The 24123-nt window shown below is 32.2% G+C and overlaps 1 protein-coding gene across 1 annotated transcript in view; it reads right to left on the bottom strand.

Annotated features, from left to right (window-relative positions):
- Window positions 1-24123, bottom strand: part of PCDH11X (protocadherin 11 X-linked) — an 859890-nt gene that overhangs the window by 752844 nt on the left and 82923 nt on the right. The window contains exon 3 of the mRNA XM_075999346.1: window positions 5726-8221. Coding sequence (XP_075855461.1) covers window positions 5726-8221 — 2496 coding nt within the window. The remainder of the gene's footprint in view (window positions 1-5725; window positions 8222-24123) is intronic.

Below are 24123 nucleotides of genomic sequence, written 5' to 3'. Positions count from 1 at the left end.
CAGAAAAGGAGAGACCAGGGTAGTTAAGATGCAAGCATTTAAAACACATTTATATAATAATTACATATGCAATGGTCATGAAGACATGGTAGTTTGTTATGGGACATTTGAACTCCCGATCCACTTTCTTGGGCGTCATGTTATTTAAAATTAAATTGAGATTTTGGAAACCCTCACTTTTAGTGTATCTTGGTACCTTCAGGGCACTGATTTTAGTGTTATATTAAATTGGTTCAATTTTGACATTCCTTGGAATGATTTGAATTACTGAAATATTTAATTTATCAAGAAAAAATGAGGAGGAACTAAAGTTGTTCTATGTGAATAAGTTGTACAAAGGTAAATTTCAATTTCCAGCATATTTCTGCAACAGTTGTTTGTAAGTGTATAATGTAATATTGTAACATTTCTCATTACCAGTAAAAGTAGTTACACTGGTAGTCATTGTAATCAACTAAGTAATGTTTAAATAAACAGATAGCAGGTATGCTCAAGGAACTTGACATTATCGAAGGTACAAAGGATTCTGTATTGAGTCAATGGGAACACTAAGTTTTAACTGAAACTTGTTTAAAATATTACCTATGTTTTAACATCCAAGAATTACACTAATTTAAAATGCTAAATAGAGCATAAATTTCTAAATATCTTTACACCAAAGAACACCTCAAATAACACACTAATTTTAATGTACATACATAACAGACCAAATACTATTCACACTTTTCAAGATAAAATGATACAAAATTAAGCATTTAAATGAAGATCAAGGAAGCATATGTTATGCAGGGATTATAAGGGTCCTTTATACTCCCTTTTTATCCTAAGAAACCATGAATTGTTTTTTAAAAAATTCTGTTAGTAGTGTTAGTTGGTCATAAACAGTTTAAAGAACATGGCATAAAATTGGACCATGTCATTCCTTCTTTAATAAAATATAATGTACAACCAATTTCAGGCATTCACTCATTTGCGTAGGAAATGAGTTAATCAGTCTATTGTGAAAAGTGAGTTAATTTTAAAGGGCAAATTATTCAAAGCAATGATATATATTTAGTAATTTAATGGCAAACAAATAAAATAAATCGATTTAAATGTGTACCTTATATTTCTTCCTAGGTAGTTTCAAAATTAAGGTGAAATCTTTTTGAAATATCCTATGCAAATCCTTGTTTTTTATCCTCATGTGACTGGAATTAGTTTTCATAATACAAGAAATATCAATATACTTTCTTCAAAATATTAGGGAGTATAAAGAACTTTACATTCCTTTTGATAGATAAATTAGAAAGAACTTTCTTTTTAAGTGTTTATAGAAAAAGAAAACATGATTACAACAAAATAATTTTTAATGATTAAAGTAGTGGAACAACATGATTATAATCAACATGAAAACCCAGTATAATTATTTTCTATAATCCAACTTTTAAGCATAGTAGTGGGTAATTATAATGATTTTCTCAGCAACATTATGTTAGTGAATATTTTCAAAACACTGTACTAAAGATTTTTTGATTTTGTTTATTTCTTTGTTTTGGAGGTCTTAAAAAAAACCTCTTGCCCTGGATACCTTTCAGAAGGTAGCTTGGATAGTTCAGCTTCACTTCCAAACTCACGGAGATGATGTTTAAACTTCTCAGTAATCACACAGGGCAAGTAATTCCATGTTTCAAGATTGATATATTAACCATCAGTTTGTACATCAAGACAGCATTATATTACATCACAATTATTGACATTCAGAGCAAGAAAACAGAGAAACAACATGACAGAACTCTGTTATTATACTATACTGTTTCTTTCATAAATTTTAGATTTCCATTGCCAGATTACAGCTAACGAAAGCACAAGGTTCACTGGGACATAATTTTTAATGTGGTTTTTGTTTTGCTTGCTATTATAATAGGAAATCCAGATTACAAAATTAATGATGTTAGCCAAATTTTGAAATCACAAATCATTGAAATTTTTTGAAAGGGGAAAAGAATTATGTTGTTCCTAGAAAGTTATATCTCACTGCAGATTTCAATAGTTGATGTCCTGGAATCAGTCTAGGACAAGAAAAATAACATGTTATCAAAATGAGATGGCTGTATTCTAGGAGTCTTTTTTGCCAAGCATGCTACATAGTTAAAATTAACATTACCAAAATATAGATGCACAGAATCAAAGCTACTGAATTTAACAGTAGTGAATATCAATCCTATTCCAAGCTAACTCAGACTGTTATTATTTTGAATCCATGTATCATATCTATAGCCTGGTTTCATCCATGAATTATAACTATCCAAACCTTTCACCATTCTTTTCTACTCATTTCCAAAACTGCAATACTATTTCAACTCAAGTCACAGAAATTCATAAAGCTTTTGTTTGTTTGTTTTGGGGAAATGATGTACCTCAAATACATATCTTAAGTGACTTGTATATAGAAGCCCCCTCCCCAAAAATGATGCTTTCTTTTTATTCCCCTCTCTATTTTTCAAATGTATAGTCTTCACAACCTACTAATGGGGGAGTTGTGTTAAGTAAGACTTGATTTTGGCAGTTTATTTCTTTCTTATGACTATTATCAAAACTGATTCTAAAATAGTTATTTATATTTATTCTTTTTCTAGGGACATACCAACCAAATGCTATCGGCTTGCTCTGAAAAGTGTTAAAAGAAGGTAATATTTAGACTCAACTTCTTAAATTTCATGCTTTCCATTTCTACTACAATATATACAAAAATACCTTCCATGATACATGTATAAATTTATGCCAAAGAGGAACATCATATTCCCCTACTATAGATGGCTTTATGCAATAGATGCATTCCTGTCTAATATATCAGTCCATAATATTTTAGAACATCAGAGCCAGAAAAACAATCTATAGAAAGTATTTGATTCTCTTTTTAAAACATCACATTTTGGACCAAGACCCTTGTATCTTACAGGGTCTTGGGATACTGGAACTATTTTACTAGAACTAGAATCATTTTATTCCTCTACTTTCATGTTTCTATTCAGATGAGTAATTAACTAAATGTAAATATCACTCTAAATCATCCTTTTGAAATGTGTTTCTCACTGTATTTAAAATAAATTGGAATATTTCTGCCTTCTGTTAACAGTAATATTTTATTCTACTTTCAGTATTTCATTAAGGAAAAATGAATTTTTATTGTATTGTCTGACACTTTTCCCCATTTTGTATGTTTCTTTAAAAGGAAGACACTTACTATATTTGAATTTTTAAATACATAATTTTTTTCAGTGCTCACTTATCTTGTTAGCATTCTGCAACATCAGTGAATATAAAATGCCTCTCCTGGCACTAATCACAAATTGAACTGCATATAAAAAGGGTAAAGAACATTGCAAATGTAGCACAAAATGTAAAGATTCAAATTATTTTTAGTATCATATTAGTCTGCCTAAGTTCACCAATTCATGTCCAGAAGATATTTAGTAATGAATATGAAATAACTGTGAACCAATGACAGACATAAAATATATAATTACTTTTTTAAGATGTAAAATAAATCAGATAAGTCATTTGACAACTCATTGATCCTAAGATAGTCCTTTTGGTTGGTAAAAATCTAATGATAACCAATAACTCATTCTCATTAGCATTTACTTTTCATAATTTGCCTAATTCATGAAGCCATGTGTCCTACGTTCATAAAAAAGTCTGTTAGCTATCCAATATAAAATACCATAACAGGAAAAAGTTATTCATTTTACTGACTTTTTAAGAATTACAAAATACAAAAAATAAAACAAAAGGTGAGGATATTTGGAAAATACTTTAATTTTTTTCCTTCATCCATGCCTTGCTTACTGAATGTTCATATACTCAAGTAAAATTAGTCTAGCTCATAACATATCTCAGTACCTTCTAAAATATTTGAAGCCATAACTTGCTCTATTAACTAAATTCATGAGCCAATCTATTAAAAATGACGATCTACCAACGTAATTCACAAATCCCACCCTTTGTATAATTTTTTAAGAGAGTCACAAATTAAGACCAGGAAAAAATGCTATTAGGATATGCAGCACACATAGTGTTATTCATAAAAGATACTTTTCCATTGAGAAATGTTTCCAATAAGCAGAATAAAGATAATAATTAGAAAATGAGAGTGCCCTTTTGAATGCTTAAATATAAACAAAAACACACCTTGTGGAGATGTTAGACATCAATTATGTTTGTTGCCCATCAAAGATCCACCATGAGAAACATGACACTCATCCAAACTGTAGAAATAACCACTGCCCTGTAAATTCACTCAAAGCCTAATGGAAACTCTCTACATAGAGACTAGGATTATATTTTACCTTTTGCAATAGCATTTAATTGTGGAACTATGTAAAAAAATTGCACCCACAACTGAATTAGTACATTACCTTCACTGCGTGATTCAGAAAGGTTAATGTTACTGTGCTATTTAACTGTGCACATCCTTGAATGACTTCCATTCTTAACCCATTTCCAAAATTATGGTAAATTTTTACACTATTATCTTGAATCAGATAGATTTCTTTAATATCTCTAACTTTTGGTGAGAGGGAATCTATTTTGACTTTCACATTGCTACCATTTTTTTAAAGCCTGAATAGGTGTTCAAAACACTTTATTCATTGAAACTGAGCTTAAGACCTTTTAAGAGTTACACAGACAAAATAATAAAGTCAACATGTGGGATGACTTCGAGAGGAAAAAACGTAGATAAATTCCATTGATTAAATTTATTAAGGATAGATATATGCATCTTTAAATCATTTAATTTACTTATGAATTTCTAGATATATTTGTATTAATTTCTCCATGGAATACAGACAAAAGGCACTATATAAACTCTTGATTTCATAAATGTATTGGTTTTTAAATTATTGTTCACATATTTCTTATGTCTTAACATGTCCATAATTTCCTTTCTGCCCATTAGAGAAAGCAAACATATTTCATTTTCCAAAAGTCATTATCTTTTAAAAATGTTTTATGAAGGGCTCAAAATACCTTGCATAAATATGCAAATATTTAAATGGATATCTAAAATAGAGATCTAATAGATATTTCATTCTCTGGCTCGAAGATGAGAGTGAACATTACTTCATTCTTGTTAATCCCATTATTGTTACATTGTGTGAATATAAATTTGATGAGCCAGAATATTGTTTTAGTTTCTAATCTGAAAATGACACATATTTTTGAGAAGACTTTGAGGTGTGGTGGGGCATGGCAGGGAGGATATTTTGGTGCCATTTAATTACCTTGGGCAGCCACAGATTTTCCAAAGTGAAGCTGGGATTCTCAGCACCATTAAAATTAAGAACTTCTTATGAGATTCTGAAAAGCTTTACTGTAATGTATCTAGCCCAAATTGTTCTGAACCTCATGCACACAATGGTACTGAGGACAGTGCTACAACCCTTTGTTCTGGTGTTTTTCCAGTATATTCTCTAGCAAGAAGTGTCATACTGCCATCTACAGACAAAATTGCCCTTATTATAATCAACATTCTGTGCCCAATTTTCCTACAATCAGCAGTCATTTTGTTCTGATTGTCTATCAAACTTAAATGAATCCATATTTCTATTTGGAGACTTATGGAGAATGTGATTGTCTTGATCTCTCTTTGAAGTCAGTAGATTCTGTAAAGTTCTACATAAACTGGAAATAATTTAAATAATAAAGATAGAAAGTTTAGTTAGAAATTTGGATTACCTACCGGTCTGGTGTGTACAGACACAGGAGTCTTGAAAGTTGTCACTGGATAGCTGCACTCAGAAACGCTGTAGGGATCAGAACTGCTGGAGGAACACTTGGAGATGGAATCACAGGCCACAAAGGTGTTATCAAGTGGCAGTTCCTGGATGATGTGGTGCTTCGAATTCAGGGGAGTTTCAGGCTGGATCTGGAAGGCAGGCTGTGGAGAGGCAGATTTGTAGTGCCGGGCCAAATCAGGGCTGTCGGGCTTGAAAGTAGTAGGTGTGGTGCCCCAGTTGTACTTGCCCATGGTTTGATCTTCCAGCTCAATGGGAAGGTCTAGTGTGACACTGTTTCCATCATTGTCAGCATCATCTGCCTTGGTTTCTTCAATAGTGACAAAGTTAAGCAGTAGGTTCTTAGGGGCATGCTTCTTCTTCTTCTTCTTCTTTTTCTTCATCATTATCATCTGCCTGTTTTCTGGGTTTGGAGTAGCCCATTCAGAATTCTGCTTGTTTTTCTGAGAAGCCTTAAGGTGTGGTGAATGGTGACATCTTACTACAGCAGTAATAAAAATAACGAGGATGACAGTTATGGTCCCAGCAACAATGGCAACCATGATCTTGACATAGTCACTGGTTGGTGAGGATGCATCAGCTGTCTCAATATTCTGGGTCACTGGTGTTTCAATGCTTTTGCGTACCAGTTCATGAATCAGTGTAGCATTGGTCGCTGACTCATTCACAAACAGATTGACAATTACAACATTGAAGAGAGAATCAGGTTGTCCTAAGTCTTCAGCTTTGACTATCACTCTGTGTAAACCAAGATCTGCAGCAACACATTTCTCCTGCAGTGTGATGTTGCCTGTTGTTTGGTCAATTATAAACAGATCTCTTGTGTTTCCTCCTACAATGCTGTAACGAAGCTCTGCATTCATGCCAGTGTCATTGTCAACAGCAACAACCTTGAAGACCACTGTGCCTGGATTAGTAGATGGTAGAACCAATTCATAGGAGTAGTTGGAAGGAGGGACAACAAAAACTGGTTTGTTGTCATTGACATCAACCACATTTATGGTTACTTTGGCAGTTGTAGAACGTGATACCCTACCACCATCCTCAGCCTTTACATAAAAAGTGTAAGATTCTTGTTTTTCTCTATCAAATGAAATATTTGGTCGGATGACACCAGTCTGTGGGTCAATGGTGAAGTCATCATTCACATCTAAAATGGAGAGAGTTACTGCAGAATTCTCTCCATAATCAGGATCGGTTACAGTGATTAGTCCTACTGTGCCATGTCTTGGAAGATTTTCTGGGACATAGAAGTTGTATTCATTGTGAGTGAAAATTGGGCTGTTGTCATTCTGATCAAGAACCGTCACAAAGACCGTGGCATTGGCTATTAAGGGTGGCACTCCATTATCTTTTGCCAGAGCTGTGAAGAAATATTTTTCCTGTTGTTCTCTATCTAGTTTCTTCACTGCAGTCAAAATGCCTGTACGTCGATCCACATTGAATTCAGGTGGAGCATCAATGTCAAGCAGGTAATTGATCTCAGCATTACGCCCACTGTCTGCATCTGTTGCACTTATTTTTGTCAACTGGGAGCCAGGAAAATTATTCTCAGGAACAGAAAGACTTATGAAAGATTGGGTGAAAACTGGAGCATTGTCATTTTCATCTTTCACTTTGATGAGGAGCATGGATGATTGATTCAAAGGAGGTTTGCCAGCATCTGCGGCCAATAATTTAATGGCATATTCTTTTGTGGACTCATAGTCAAGATATGCAGCAGTCTCCAGGAGGAACTGATTACTGAACACTGGCCTTAATCTGAAAGGGACCTCATGATCTGTGAAGCATGTCACCCTACCATTATGGTCAGCATCCTTATCTGTCACAGTTATGAGAGCAACTTTCGTGTTGAGTGGAGCATTTTCTGAAAGAACTACAGTGCCATTGATTGGATTTATGATGTATCTTATGTCAATTGATGGGACATTATCATTGATATCTGTTACATTTACCAGCACCATTGCTCTTGCTGGCATTGACCCGCCATCACTTGCCAAAACCAGTAACTTGTGGTTTGGTGATTCTTCCCTATCCAGTGGTTCTTTGATTGTGATAAGTCCAGTGGTGGTGTTGAGGTGAAATAGTCTCTTGGCGATGCTAGAGACTAGATTGCTGAAATAGAAGTGAATCTTGGCATTTTCACCTATGTCAGCATCTGTGGCATGGAGTTGTGTCACTGAAGTACCTACAGGAGCATTTTCTGGTATACTGACTTCAATCTCCTCCTCCTTAAAGACTGGGTGGTTGTCATTTGTGTCGGTAACACTTACTTGCAAAATAGCGGTACTGGATCTTTGAGGAAAGCCACCATCTTCAACCTTTACTTTCATCACATAGGTATCCTTCTCTTCCCTATCTAACTCTTTTTGAACAATCAGTTGTGGCATCTTGTCTCCTTCCGGTGTTTCAATGACATCTAGCCCAAAAATGTTTTGACCCTGGAAAACATGGAATGAAATATATTTTAGCTTCTGCTAACATAAATTAATACATTAATTATGTTAATTTATGTAATGAGAAAAATTTCTTGGAGCCACATTACGAGTTCAGAAATACGTACCAAAAGACTTGGGTTCTAAGTCTCAATTCTGCCTGTAACTAATATTAAGACCACACTCAAGTTGCTTAACATCTCTAAGTATTTTTAAAATTAGAGAATTGTACTAGAATTGTTCTGGGGGAGGGGGGAAGGGAGGTTTAGACATTGCATTTTAAAATAATTAACATATTTATGTACATTATTAAAGTTTGCAGAAGGAAGAATTTTAAAAAATAATTGTCATTAAATTTTACAAGATAAATGAAGCTATAAGCAAATTACTCAGGATTACTTATTCAAAATTAATTACAATATTTTTACTGTAGATTTCAGTTGTCTAAGATGCATTTTCCCCACCAAAAGTAAGCAGCAATATAAAATATTGATATAAGACAACAGAATAAATATCACTTCTAATAAATATCTTTGGCAGATAGAGAAAATACACAAAATCTGATTGAAACATAAACTTGTGTGAAATAAACAGAATTTCCACTTTTTCCTATATGAACATATGATCAAAATGAAATTATCTTGGAGATTAAAACATTATTTTATTAACTTTTTTTTTAATGTTCAAGCACAATGAAATAAAACACATGCTGAAATGTCAAATTGAAAAAGATAGCTTGGGATAGCAACTGTTTTCTCTTCGTTACCATGAAGTCACAGTACGGAAATGTTTAATAAACAGTCCTGAGCTACAAAAAGATGAGCCCTATACAGATAAATGGTGATCTTGTCAGCTAACTGAGAAGTAGTGTTGACTGGCTCTCAGGGGAAGTCTTGCCCAGTGTTACTTGTAGCATTTTGACAGAAATGAATAAGATAAAAAGGAATTGGAGGTGTAAAGAAAAGATCAGAAGGGACCTTAAGATATCTATTCATGGGTGACTTATGAATATATATACACACATACCACATATATAATCTAAATAATTTTTAATTTTCTAATATATTTTTACATAAATGTTGCTGACATGTGGAGAGGATCAGTTATTGATCTCTCATTTATGTGCTGTATCATAAAATGACAACATTTGAGATTATAGTTTTGTCATTCCAATGTCTAAAAACAAGATTCTAAAAATTAAAAACTAGTAAATAATATCAGGCTTTCAGGAATTACTAGACTACATGGTCAGTTTATAAATATATTTCATATCATATTATCTTTTGTAAATTTATCCATTTAATAATTGGCTATATATAACCTTATACAATACCCTAGTATATCTATCTTTTTCCTCTTATGAATTACTTGAAGATATTTCTGCAAACTTTTGGATTTTTTTTGCACTGAGATTTACTTATACTTTAATTCAAATGCAGAGCTATAATATATCTTCATAGAAGAATTAGATGTTTATTATGAAATTTAAGGTGACATTTCTCAAAAAATAACTAAAACCATTAATTTGCTCCAATGTGATTTTAAAAAATTTTTCATATGCGCTAACCAATGTGTACTGGTGATCTCTTTTTTAATTCATGCAATAAAATGAGCATTCCATTCAGATAAACCAATAAACAATCTGGCTATTCTTTGAGTCTATAGTAAGGGAAATATTTCTCATGTTGTACTTATTTACAGTTTAAAAATTAGCAATCTGAAATCTATTATTTTGTAAAATGCATATTTTTAAGAGAAAAACAGAATTTTTATGACAATGATATTGAATATAAATACAGTATATACCATTATAATTTGATCTAAATAAATTTAGTGATTAATGATAATTTTATATTTGTAATGATATTCTAAAAGGTTTTTAGGAAGGTTCAAATCTAGAATGTCTCATTTATGGGAAGAAAAAATAATTTATAAATTATATTTCATAAAATTCTGGGCATCCCAAAATTGAGTGGCTAATATGATCAGAGCATTCTCCTAGGCACTGGGGATATGGTGGCGAGTAAACATATTTTACTTATGTAATAGTAATTAAGTTCTAATCAATGTCGAAGTACTTAATGATGGTATTGATAATAACAGACTAACATTAATTGAAAGAATAAGTACATTCTTAATAAGAACTATAGAGGGAAATTATAAGCTATTATTAGAGGTTATATAAAGGAAAACTAATATATATATAATATGGTATAAAAAGAACAAGTAAATGTTCTGAAGTTCTTGAGTTTCCAACTCAATTATCCAATTTATGAGTATAATACACTTGGAAAAGAATATGCTAGTTTTAATCTTTAAATTTATGTATACTTGTGCATTTCATGTTTATAGTTAGTGTTCAGTCTTATGTGTTTGTCTGAATTTTGAATTGGCTTTTGCTTTCTCAAGCAAATTAAGGCAAGTTTATGTCAGTTGAAAAATCCAAGATCAGCATACTCACTGTCTTTTAATTATTTTTATGTGAAATGGCAGTAATCTTAAAAATAGATTTTTTTTAATTATCAAAGTGATAATGAAATATCTGTACCAGCTAATGGATAATGTCCCTATTCCTCTTCTGTCTTCTGCAACTGTTCTGTTCAATATGATACTGATTAGCCTCAAAGGGGTATTTAAATTTTAATTAATTAAAATTGGATAAAATTTCAAAATCAGTTCATAGTCACACTAGCCACATTTTAAATTCTCAATAGCTTCACATGGCTAGTGGCTACTGTGTTGGACACTGCAGATATATGACAGAACATTTCCATTATTGCACAGTTCTATTGGACCGTAGAGTTCTAAGGTATCATAATATTTTACTTTAACAAAAAAATCTATGTTCAGTCAGGTGATTGTATGTGTAGCCTCCCTTCCCCTAGATATTTGGAGCTCTACATATGACTTGCTGTTTTACATATTTAAACTTCATATTGTCCAAGGAATTTGAACAGGAATTGTCCACATGTAAGACATAAATAATTTTCAACAACGTTTTGGTAAGGTATCTAAATTTGATGTCAGAGTGTGGTGCCAAGATGAGCTTCTCATCATTATTGAATTATTATTCCAAGGCTGCTTCCTGTCCAATCTCCTTCAGGAATAAAGAATGACTAAGGCATGGATCTAACATTGGTCCTACCTTAGTGCAGTTAGCTCAACTGATGTTCACACCTGCATGAGCAATAAAAAAACCTGAAATCCCTTGCCATATATTCGACTATGACATGAAAAGAGTGATTAAAAGTTTGAGAGAATTGACTTGCAGTACTCCATATTCCAAAACTACTTAAAAATCACTTACCTTGCTTATAGGGACAAACTCTGTATGTGTGTATCTCTAGGTAATTTATTTAAGCCTTAATACACTAACAGATGTGAGTGTAGGGTCATGTGGCATGAAATTTGTTTATATGTATAATCTCTAAGGACATAGCACCTGGCATATATAAACACATTCAGTAAGCATTTGTTAGATAAATAAATGCATGAATTAAAACTGTAGTTCTTATGTTAAAATATAAAAGGAGAATAGCAGTTTGTTTCTAGTTCTGTCTGTGTAGGCATAGGAATACTCTATAACTGTTGACTTAGGTTTTTCTTTGTTTGTTTCATTTTACTTTAATAAAACCCTCCAGAAAATAATGTAAGTATTATTTCCTAAAATAACTACTTTTTTCTTTTCAAAAATGGAATAAAAGCCAAAGTTTCAATTGTTAGTAAAATTTTACAACTTAGCTGTAAACTTTTATTTTCAGAAGAAACTATGACAAAGATTAACTGTGGTATATAGCCAGTGCATTACTTAAAAATGCTTGAAGCTCTGACCCGGGTGGGGCAAGTGCAATATACATAACCTAAATATTTGTACCCCCATAATATGCTGAAATAAAAAAGAAAAAAATACAAAACCTTGCATCTGTCCCCCACACATATGTACAATCAAAAATGAAAACAAAAAGTCAAATAAGAAAATAGCATATATAAACTGGGTGCAAGAATCATTTGCACATGATATGTTGATTTTGGATTCTGCTATCTTTAATGGCTTTCATCTCAAGTACACAAAATTGCCAATTCAGGTTTAGGTCAAGAAACATTTATGGACTTTCTAATAACCTCATATAATACAAAAGACTTCATTTCATTTGTGAGTGATATTTCTTTCTAGATTCGAAAATAAGGGTTGCAACCCCTAAAGGTTTGCAAACTCAAGACAAAAACTGCTGAAATAAGCAAGATGTTAAGCCATTCTAGACTTTAATTCTTTGTGGAGATTTGTAAAATCAAAGAAGAGAAAGTTGGTGTTAGATATGAAACTCCAAAGAGAAGTATTTTTTGCTTTTGAAAAAAAATGAAAGGATACGTATTGCCAAAAAAAGCTGTATGTTTTGTCTATTGTTTTGGGAAATAATTAATAGAACCACCATAGAAAACTTCAACATTTTTGACATATGCATGTGTAAGACTCCACTCCATTGCCTACTGGAAGATAATAAATAACAGGGCACTTTCAGAGCTATAAATCCGGTACAGTTGCCCAGAATTGTGTAGAATGCCAGTAAGAACTAAAAATAGTTCCAAAGAGATTGAATTCTAAAACTGATTAAATAAAAGCTGTTTACTCTGTAGATTGAGGAATGCTGGTGGAAATAATAAAATTTATTTCTGAGCTTTACCACTGCTGATGTATCAAAAAGCAACCTGAGTTTAAATATTTTTTCATTTTTTTCTTACTGATTCATCTACGGGCCATAGAAATGTAAGGACATAGTTTCAGATGGATAAAACCACAATGATATGGCTATTTTAGAAAAGAGTAGGGAAATACCTTTAATGTTCTCAATACAAATGTAATGTATACTATCATAAATTTACTTTCATTCCACTAAAATTTCTTGGTTTGCTTTAGGCTGTCTGAAATTATTAGAGAGAATTCCAACTGTTGCTTATATATTTAATATTGTGGTGCCATTTAGATTCTATGCACTATTTCTGGAACATTTCTTTCAGCATTAATTTGTAGCATTGTTAACGAAAACTCAATAAAAAAATGGATTACAAGTAAAAAGACTGAGCTGTTAGTCACATATTTGCCAATAACCCTAAAGTAACCAATTCTCTTCCAACTTTAAAGTTATATTAGGGGATGTAGAGTAATGTGTAAGAAAACATAAACTCTCTTTGGAAGAAATATTTAACATTAAAATATTAATAGTAGTGGTGTTAATTTTGGTGAAGCCACACACAGTGCTTAAAATATCATACATGCATAATTTATCTACTGGAATGTAGCAATGCCTATTTAGTAGAACAATATTATTCATAGCCTATGGTTCTTTTTTAATGTTAGTCCAAAGAAAAGGAATTTCTTTCATTGACTTTTTTTCTCTATTTTATCAGATTTCAATACTAGGAACAGTCTGTTTGTTTTTCCCTTTTGATAAAAGGGTAAGCACTCAGGAAGGTTGTTGAAAATGATCGTTTTTATACAAAGTTCTGTCAATGTGTTCTCCCCCTTACTTTGAATTTTTAAAAAATAAATACTATTTCCTTTTTTATAGCCATGTGTAACTATCACTACCCTGTTTCCACCATCTGACAGAATATTTAAAGCATTTTATTATATTATTTGGAATACACACTCAGACTGAAATATCTTAAAGTGTTAAGCGTAAATTCACAACGTTATGAGCTGGAACAAAGGATATTTAATTGAAGATATCAGGGTTGTTATATTCATAAAAACAGATTAATAAGTGAAGCAAATCCATTCGTCAGATTTCCATTTGGATTTTTTTAGTCTATTCTTCACTTAGTTTTGAAAAGCCAGATTTTAACTTTCAGAAAATAAGGAACAATCTTAAACCAATGACTGAATATGAAATAAATGAAATAAAAGACAATGTGATTCATTCTGTGAACTTTTTAGGAGAAAATCCATCATTTTGTACCAGTATATATAATAATTCAACATTCTTTTCCTTATTTGTTCCATTTGCTTATGCTTGAGCACTCTCTCTCTCACTCTGTCTCCTTCTAAAACTTGCAAAAGTTAAGCATGCCTTATACCATAGAAAAATTCTTTAAAACTATACAAATGTTTAAAATACAAATTGGACTTGATCTAGAGATTTTAATGTTTTACATTTTATTGGAAAATATTTCCTTTTAAATAATATATTTTTTAGCATGTGATTTTAATCACTAACTGCTTTTAATTGAGAAGACATGCGAAACAAATGAAATGTCATTCCGAATAGGTGCTAATCAGCTTTATTTAGCAGCTGCTCCTTTGTGCTCAAGTTAGATAAGTTGGATTCATAAGAAAACAAGAATGCAGTAGAGTATATTCAATTACTGAATACTAGTACTAGAACAGACTTCAGATATCATCTAGCCTTCCTTCTCCTTTTGCAAAATGAGCACTGGGATTCAGTGAGGTTTGGTGACTAGCCCAGGATCACACAGCTAGTTTATTGCAGAACTGGGTTTGAAAGCCAAATCTCTTGACTTTGAATTCAATGGTTTTTCCTCTAAACTGTGGTTACCTCTCAAAAGGGAGGTCTTTTTGATGCTAGCAAGAACTCTGCACTCTAGAGAGCTCTCAGCATGAGATAATCATCAGGAAATTACTATCCAAAAGGAGCAAAAACAAAACAATAAAACTGCTTCCAGATCCCAAAACATTGAGCCACTGACAAAAAGGTTTCTTCCCTGCCCTCTTCAAAACTATTCTATCACCCTTAAGGAGTAATATTTAGTGAAAGAAAGAAACCAAAGAAATACCATTTACAAACAAGCACCACATGTACTCACCAGCAAATTGGTATTAACGAATCAACACCTAAGTGGACATATAGGAATAACATTTATCGGGTGTCGGGCAGGTGGGAGGGGGGAGGAGGGGATGGGTATATACAAACATAATGAGTGAGATGTGCAACGTTTGGGGGATGGACACGCTTGAAGCTCTGACTCGAGGGCGGCGAGGGGCATTGGCAATATACGTAACCTTAACATTTGTACCCCCATAATGTGCTGAAATAAAAATAAATAAATAAATAAAATAAAATACTAAGGGTACATAAATATATAAAATTTTAATTACCAACTTAAAACATATAAACAAATATTAAGGGTACCATTATTTCTATGTATAAACTGAGTCAAATTCTCAAAATGGAATTTACCATCGCTATTCTTTAATAGCTAATATAAAGTATTTTATATTTCATGAAAGATTTTCTTTAAAAAAGATTTTCTTAAATATTTCTAAGAAAAGTGCAAAAGCATTTTATGTTGTTATATACTGTATAGTTGCTATATATTAAACTACTGTTTAACAGAAGTAAGGTAGTGATCTAATGGTTAATTTTAATTAAAATTCATGATTATGTCAAATCTTATCAAAAATTTAGTTTCAACAACATGAAAAATATGATCCTTTACTAATAGACACTGCTACAAATCTAACTGATTGCTTATTTATAATAGGAAGACAAAATTCAATATGCTTCTGGACCAGTGTGTCTGAGAAAACTTCAAGGAAAGAAAGTCAGTACATAAGATAAGTTCCAGGAAGGGAAAAACAATGTTAAATATCTAAAGTCTTATGAAGGCATATCTTTTAAGTCTCAAGGCTTCTTGAGTGTTTCTGTCTATGATTGGTTCTACCTTCTGAATTGTTAACAAGTCTTAACCAATTTATGTTGAAATTAATATCCTCAAAGCCTAAAAAACTCCTTTTTCTAAAAAAGAATTTCAGTTTCTATAGCACATGAGAAAGCCATTCCTTCTGTGCCATGGCCTCTGACTACCAATTAAATGGATGTCATGATAAATGGTGGCAAATTTTCTTGAGAGAAATCAATGACAAATTTGTCCATGGATCACATTGTTTTGGAAATGGAAAGTCATTGTAAGAATAGTTCAAATCCTTTGCTCTTTGAAGCAAATGGAGTTTCAAGTAGCCAATAACTAACCAGATAGCTTATTCTAATCAAGGCCTTAATGAATAATTGAAAGTCAATAATGCCATCATGGGTGAACAGCCGAATCTTGTGGTTGTTCCAGCCACAAAAACTGTACCAACAATTATTTTGTGTTGTTGATCACTAAACATCGTTCACATATATGTGAAAGTCCCATATTTCTCAGTGATCTGGTTTTTGAGGTATAGGATATAGTCCAACAAGTAGAGTCAGATCACAGGTGGGGGTGGAGGGGATGAAAAGGTCGGCAAACCTGGGTCTTTTTTTCCCCTGCACATTTCAAACAGACCAAAAGAGTATTTTTCCCCCTAGTGGAAGTGAATGATTGGGAATCCTAGCTGTCTTTTTATAAATCTGTATTTTAACTAAAATGTACATTCTTCTTTGCTAGAGGTAAGACTGGTCAAGAATGGGGTGCATGGGATAGTCGTGACATGCACCTGGGATAAGAGATACCTGAAGTAAAGAGAGAAGTGTTTAGGGCAGACAATATTAGACCACACACAGAGAGGAGTCCTTTGTCCACTAAATCAGAGAAAGCTTCAGGTATGTCCATTTATAGTCAGAGTTATTTTCATAATCACAGGCCTATCCAGTTGGCTCTGATCCCATAAGAGATATCTGGACATATTAAAAGGGTCTTATCCAACCCATGTTTTTCTGCTTTAACTTTGAGAGAAGTGGAACTCATCCCTGTTTGCCCAAATGTTTTCTGATTCTGTTTTATAAGGAAGTAACACATCTTCTGAGATGATATCTGACTCTTCATTATCTCTGACTCCTCTTAAAACAATTCCTTGATAGAAAAAAAAAGCCATCAGTGTTCTACAAGCATGACTACTCTTTATATATTTAAGAAGTCTTAACCTACTCAAATTTACTAGAAGTATTTTATATCAGCAAATACCATGCCCCATAGCACTGATGCTAGGAGTGATTTAAATTATGTTTGGTTGGGATCAATTTGAATTAAGAGAGACAATGATATTTTCAGACTACTAGTAATTTATTTTCCTCAGATGCAATGAATAACACTCTTTAATCAGGGCATCAACTATGATATCTAACCTCTATCCAGAGACTAGTAATGTGCATGCAATTTCTCTAAAATTAATTAAAATGTTATCTTGAAAGGCAGAACCAGTATTTTTTTATTGTGCAACAACCAGCAACTATGCAAATCAATCAAACAACTAAAACTTCTATTCATATAATCAACTCTTTACAAACCCAGCCAATGATATGCTTCACCAAATTGGTCCCAATTTTGCTCACTAAAGAACAGACATTTTCAACTAATAGCATTTTAGATAAAAATGATTATGGTATGGATGTATGATCAAAAATATATTTTCATGTGCCACACTGCTAAAATAAAAATACTATAAAATTCAACTACTAAGAACAATTTTTCATAAATACATTGAAATATTAGCATAATGAAGGCTTATTATAACAAGATAGCCATATAAAATCTATTATACAGTAGTATTAATTTTGTGTTCCATTCATATACCAAATCTTCAGTTTTTAATTTGCCTAATTCTAGAAGGTGTTAATTTTTATCTTTCATTATCCATATTATCAATTAGCAAATAATTTTTTCAAAGGCTACTATTTTAACATTACTAACAACTCTTATATGATTATTAAATAAAATTAAAAATGATTTTATTAATGAAAGCAACGAACTTTATTAGCTGAGCTCTAATCATTTATAACACATATAGAAACGAGTACACTTATATATCAATTTTCTCCTTGCAGTTTTTTTTCTAAGGTTGGAAATTAGGTTGTCAAAGGACAGTCATATTTGATTAATTTAAATACTCAATTTATGAAATGGGTTCATTATATAAGTTAAAATTTTGTTAGTGCTAATAATAAAAGTGCTTTCTATATATATGATAAGACAGAATAAATATTGAAAAAACTGTGTAATTAATGACATGTAAATCAGGCCTAAAATTAGAAGAATAAACCATCTCTCAAGCTACATTGCTCTATCATTTAGCATTGTGTTCCCTTTAGTTACATAAATATGAAAATAACTTCTACATTTAAAATTATCATAACATGTTACAAACTTTAAAAAAGCACTATCACTTCGTGAAATCTCTTCCTATCGAAAACTTGCTATATGTGCTAATACTATTCTGCCTATGACCCCTATGGTATGAGTTATTCAAATTGCATTTATTGTTTCATCTGTGAAATATTTTCTTATCTGGAAATGCTCATCATTTGAAGGTTTTTGGAGGTTTTCAAAACAACCTGACTTCTCTGTGGAGTTATTAAAATTTTTCTACAAAAGACAAAATCTGCTCCTACAAAGATGTGTAAGGATGGGCTAAAGCAATAGTTCTCTACAGGAAAAATTCCTCCCCCACTCAGAGGATATTTAGCAATCTCTGGAGACTTTTTTGTTGTTGTTGTTACAACTGGGCAAGAGAGTGCTACTGGGATCTAGTTGGTAGAGACCAGTGATACTGCTAAACTTTCTACAATGTACTGGGCAGCCTCTGTCACACACCACAAGAAAGAATTATCCAGCCCTAAATGTCAATCATGTCAAAGTTGATAAACCCTGGGCCAACATAATGAGAATTACAATCCTAGAAGAAAAAGATTGAATTGTATCCAAATACAAATTTTACTCTGAAATCAACATAACCGGATTTATAGGAGGCCAGTACCTTATCCATTAGGTGAATGGGGCAGCTACCATAACTGGAATTATAAATCAGAAAAGACCTTCAGAAATATAAATGGAGACATTCGAGTGCAGGTGTCTTTTTTGTAGAGTGTCATTGCATCTTTTGGGTAGATGCCCAGCAATGGGATTGCTGGATCAAATGGTAGATTCACTTGTATCGCTTTAAGGTATCTCCATATTGCTTTCCACAGAGGTTGAACTAGTTTGCAGTCCCACCAGCAGTGTAGGAGTGTTCCTCTCTCTCCACATTCACGCCAGCATTTATTATTTGGAGACTTTTTGATAAAGGCCATTCTCACTAGAGTTAAGTGACATCTCATTGTAGTTTTGATTTGCATTTCCCTGATGATTAGAGATGTTGAGCATTTTTTCATATGTTTGTTGGCCATTCACCTGTCTTCTTTAGAAAAGTTTCTGTTCAAGTCCTTTGCCCACTTTTTAATAGGGTTATTTGATTTTTTCTTACTGATTTTCGTGAGTTCTAAGTATATTCTAGTTATCAGCCCTTTATCGGATACGTAGGATGCAAAAATTTTCTCCCATTCTGTAGGTTGTCTGTTTGCTTTCATGACTGTTTCTTTGGCTGTGCAGAAGCTTTTTAGTTTAATCATGTCCCATTTATTTATTTTTGTTGCTGCTGTGATTGCCTTTGGGGACTTCTTCATAAACTGTTTGCCTAGGCCGATGTCTAGGAGAGTGTTTCCAACATTTTCCTCTAGAATTCTAATGGTTTCATACCTTAGGTTTAAGTCTGTTATCCAGCGTGAGTTGATTTTTGTGAGAGGTGAAAGGAGTGGGTCCTGTTTTAGCCTTCTACAGGTGGCTATCCAGTTTTCCCAGCACCATTTATTGAAAAGGGATTCTTTCCCCCAGTGTATGTTTTTGTCTGCTTTGTCAAATATTAGATGGCTATATGAGGATGGTTTTATATCAGGATTCTCACATCTGTTCCACTGGTCAATAATCCTATTTTTGTGCCAATACCAGATTGTTTTAATTACAACAGCTTTGTAGTATAGTTTGATATCTGGCATATTAATACCTCCCATTTTGTTTTTGTTGCCTAGAATTGCTCTTGATATTTGGGGTCTTTTTTGGTTCCATACAAAGCGTAAAATTATTTTTTCTATATCTGTGAAGAATGCTGATGGGATTTTAATAGGTATTGCGTTGAATCTGTAGATCAGTGTGGGTAGTATAGACATTTTAATGATGTTGAGTCTGCCGATCTGTTTATAGCTGCACAATTCATAATTGCAAGGCTGTGGAAACAGCCCAAGTGTCCATCAATCCAAGAATGGATTAATAAAATGTGGTATATGTATACCATGGAGTACTATTCAGCTCTAAGAAACAACGGTGATATAGCATATCTTATATTTTCCTGGTTAGAGCTGGAACCCATACTACTAAGTGAAGTATCCCAAGAATGGAAAAACAAGCACCACATATACTCACCAGCAAACTGGTATTAGCTGAGTAGCACCTAAGTGGACACATAGGTACTACAGTAACAGGGTATTGAGGAGGGGGGAGGGGAGAGGGGGACGGGTATATACATACATAATGAGTGACATGTGCACCATCTGAGGGATGGTCATGCTGGAGAATCAGACTTGTGGGGGGAGGGAGGAAAGGGCATTTATTGAAACCTTAAAATCTGTACCCCCATAATATGCCGAAATAAAAAAAAAGAAAAAAAAGGAGTAAAAGGAAAAGAAAAAAGAAATATAAATGGAGAGAAACTGATAACATTTTGCATTTGAATCATTTGTGCAAACATCACTTTTTTAAGGGTAGTAAGCTGATTATAACAAAATATATTTTTATTTAGACCTTTTAATCTTGTGTGGTTAATCATACATTTAAAATATCCTGAAGTCAACTACAAATAATACCTAATTTTATGAAAATATGAATGGATTAAATACTTTGAGGAGAATAAGTTTTTTACTTAGATTATTTGCATGGTAGGGCAGAATAGCAGCAAACTAGTTTCTATTTGTGACCAATAGAGGTATTGCCTAAAAGTTTCAAGATTTATACATAGTTTGAAAACAAAAGTGGTAAACATCAATGCACGTGTAAAACATAATACTTGAATTAAAGGAAATCCAACCACTCTACTCATCAGACCACCTGACTATTAGAACTGGAGATATCTTGATTTCCTCAACTGACCTTTGGATTTCAACTAAAATTTTAAAATCAAATTTGATTCAGGTTCCAGACAGGTTCTTATTCAATCAATCAGAGGTAAAACCATAAATGACAAGAAAGAACTGAAAATATGGGAAAGAGTATTCATACACAGAAGACATTAGTCTATTTATCTGATATGAATAAATGTCCAATGTTTTATTTTATATTTATTTAAAGTTAAATCTAATATTGGTCATTATTTCTTAAATGAAAGTGGTGAATGTATTTGATCTGTGACAATTTCATTTGAAAAACTACAGTGGTTTAAATATCTAGGTTCTACAGGTATTTTTGCATAATATTTTAACATAATTTTTAGAATTGCATTTATTGCTTACTGGTTTACTAATGTAAAGTAGTAAACAGAAGTTTAAGATAAAATATGGAAAATTTTCCATAGCTCATTACATCTCTATCAATTTGCATCATATTGAGCAATAATATACAATGCAGTGGATAGTGCAGAAAAATAAATAGCATGACAATAGAATTATCGTTGTTTTGTAATCTACTAAGTCGCTGATCAAATTCATCCTTTACTTATTATAATAATGCCTCTCCTTTATTCTACTAAAAGAGCTGTCACTAATGTGAAAAGATGTTACAATTCTTGACAAGTAAGGGTTATAAAATAAATGTTTCAACAGTACAAAGTTGGCAGAGGGAGATTTTAGTTTTAATTCTCTTTTTAATTGAGACTTTATGGGGGGTGTGTCTCCTTCTCTTATGATCTACTTTGAATAAAGTTTACCAGTTTAAGGTCATAAATAAGCACACCTATTTTCAATCTATGGATAGCCATATGTCTTAGTTCAAAAGGGTGAAAAACAAAGACAAATATAGGTTTAATTATAATAGGAAAATGTATGTTATATTTGGAAAGTCACATATTTTGATAAAAACTTTAATAAATAAAATATTCTCAAAATTGAGTCCCAAACTATAATGCCTATAAAATATTTTATAGTATTGATCAATTACTATGATTAAAAGATGACAATTGGGCAATGTGGCAAAAATATATGTTAATAAAACCTTTTACCTTGACTAAAAATTAATGTAAAGGACTTACATGTCAGAGCCAGTATACTATTTATACTTTTCCTCTGAACATCAAAGCCGAAGTTAAAATTGTAGGTCCACGGTCTCCATATATTATCACATTATTGGTAAGAAGCCAATAGTTGTAAGAAAAATGGTTTAAAGCTGTGGTCCCTAATCTCTAGGCTGCAGACCAGTATCAGTCCCTGGCCTGTTAGGAACTGGGCTGCACAGCAGGAAGTGAGTGGCATGCAAGTGAGTGAAGCTTCACCTGTTTTTACAGCTACTTCCTATTACTCACCATCCCCCCAGCCCCAGGTCTGTGGAAAAATTGTCTACCATGAAACTGTTTCCTGAAGTCAAAAAGGTGGTGGACCACTAGTAAAGAAATGCATGCAACACTACCAAAAGAAATCTTCAAAGGGAATATAACTCCACCAAAATAAACTGTTAAAAAAGGAATCTCTTTATCAATGATGCCTAGTACACTGAAGTTTGTGATACCTACAAATCCAATTTTAAATTTCCTTTAAACATCAATACTATTTTAAATAAACACACCTATTTGCTTTGACCCAGAGCCAAGATGCTGTTCCTTGTAAGACACTCTATATGTAATGGAAACCAATAACAATAGTACTACAACACTGACCTGAACCAAAGAGGGGAGATTACTAATAACAGGAAAGAGCATCTAATAGAGATTTGAGTTGATCTAATCCTATGAATAATTCTAGATTTAAAAACATGCTTTCCAAGAATTTTGATATGCATTGGCTGAAGTAAAGAGTTTCTAGGAAGTATTTTTAAAGTACTGTGAAGGAAAATAAAATATAATGGGGAGGGATATGATTCACTGAAATTTTATTATTTACTGCTGAATAATAAAGTATTGATTATAGTTTTAAGTGAATGAGTTATATGGAATTATGCTAAATTACTTTCATGAACATAATAGCATGAGCAAAGAAGCCTGGATATTAAATAAAACAGCACTCAGGTAATAGACTTTGAAGTTATGCTTTGATTACCAAGCTCTAATTTAAAGACATCACAATTTCTCAAAAATTTGACAACACTAGGATATATATTTTGAAATATAGCAAACCCTATCAATGACAGGAGACTGGTAAACATGTATTAAATACTGATTTTTAACTTCTGAAAAAGACATTTTTCTCTGATCAAAATCGTTTGTAATTTGGCAAATTGCCAGAAGTAGAAGAAAAGCAATTAATATAAAGTTAAGGAAACTATTAATAAGCAATTTGCATTTTATAACTTCATTGCTCTAAAATAGAATGTATACTATTAAACCACGATGTTGTTAATCTAACTGAACTCTATACAACATTTTTTATTTAAATTGATTTTTATTATCACCAGAATTATTGAGGTTTGTAGTAATTGCTATTAACTCTACTAATTACTTACTTGAGTCTAATTCAATTATTTTTATTAGGAACTATGCTAAAATATTCAACCTATCTCAAGGAATTAAATGCAAGTTTCAAAATAAACATACTTGGAATGTGTTTTATAATTCATCTATTTGCTTCTTTTCATGAATAATGTCATATAAGAGAAATGAGTGATCTGGATATGCACAGTTGACTTGTAAAACAGAAATTATTAGCTACATTAAAATAGTATACAAGCACTTAAGTCAGTATCAGAAGATACACGCATATATAATCTATAATGTTCAAAACCCTTAGTGAAAAATCTAGGCAAATCCATGAGAAAACAAAAACATATTACACAAAAATAATTAAATGATTATTGGTAATATCACATTTTGTAATGCTGATAAATGGAAGAAAACAACAAAATACAAATTTGATCATTCATTGGTGGTGTAAATTATCCTCAAAAAAGTTTAATAAAGGAAATAAAACTACTCTGTTATGAATATTTATGAAGAATATTTCCATGCAGACAAAGTCACTATT

Source organism: Microcebus murinus, chromosome X (genome assembly GCF_040939455.1).
Source record: "Microcebus murinus isolate Inina chromosome X, M.murinus_Inina_mat1.0, whole genome shotgun sequence".
NCBI lineage: Eukaryota > Metazoa > Chordata > Mammalia > Primates > Cheirogaleidae > Microcebus > Microcebus murinus.
This window is presented reverse-complemented; position numbering and strand designations above follow the sequence as displayed.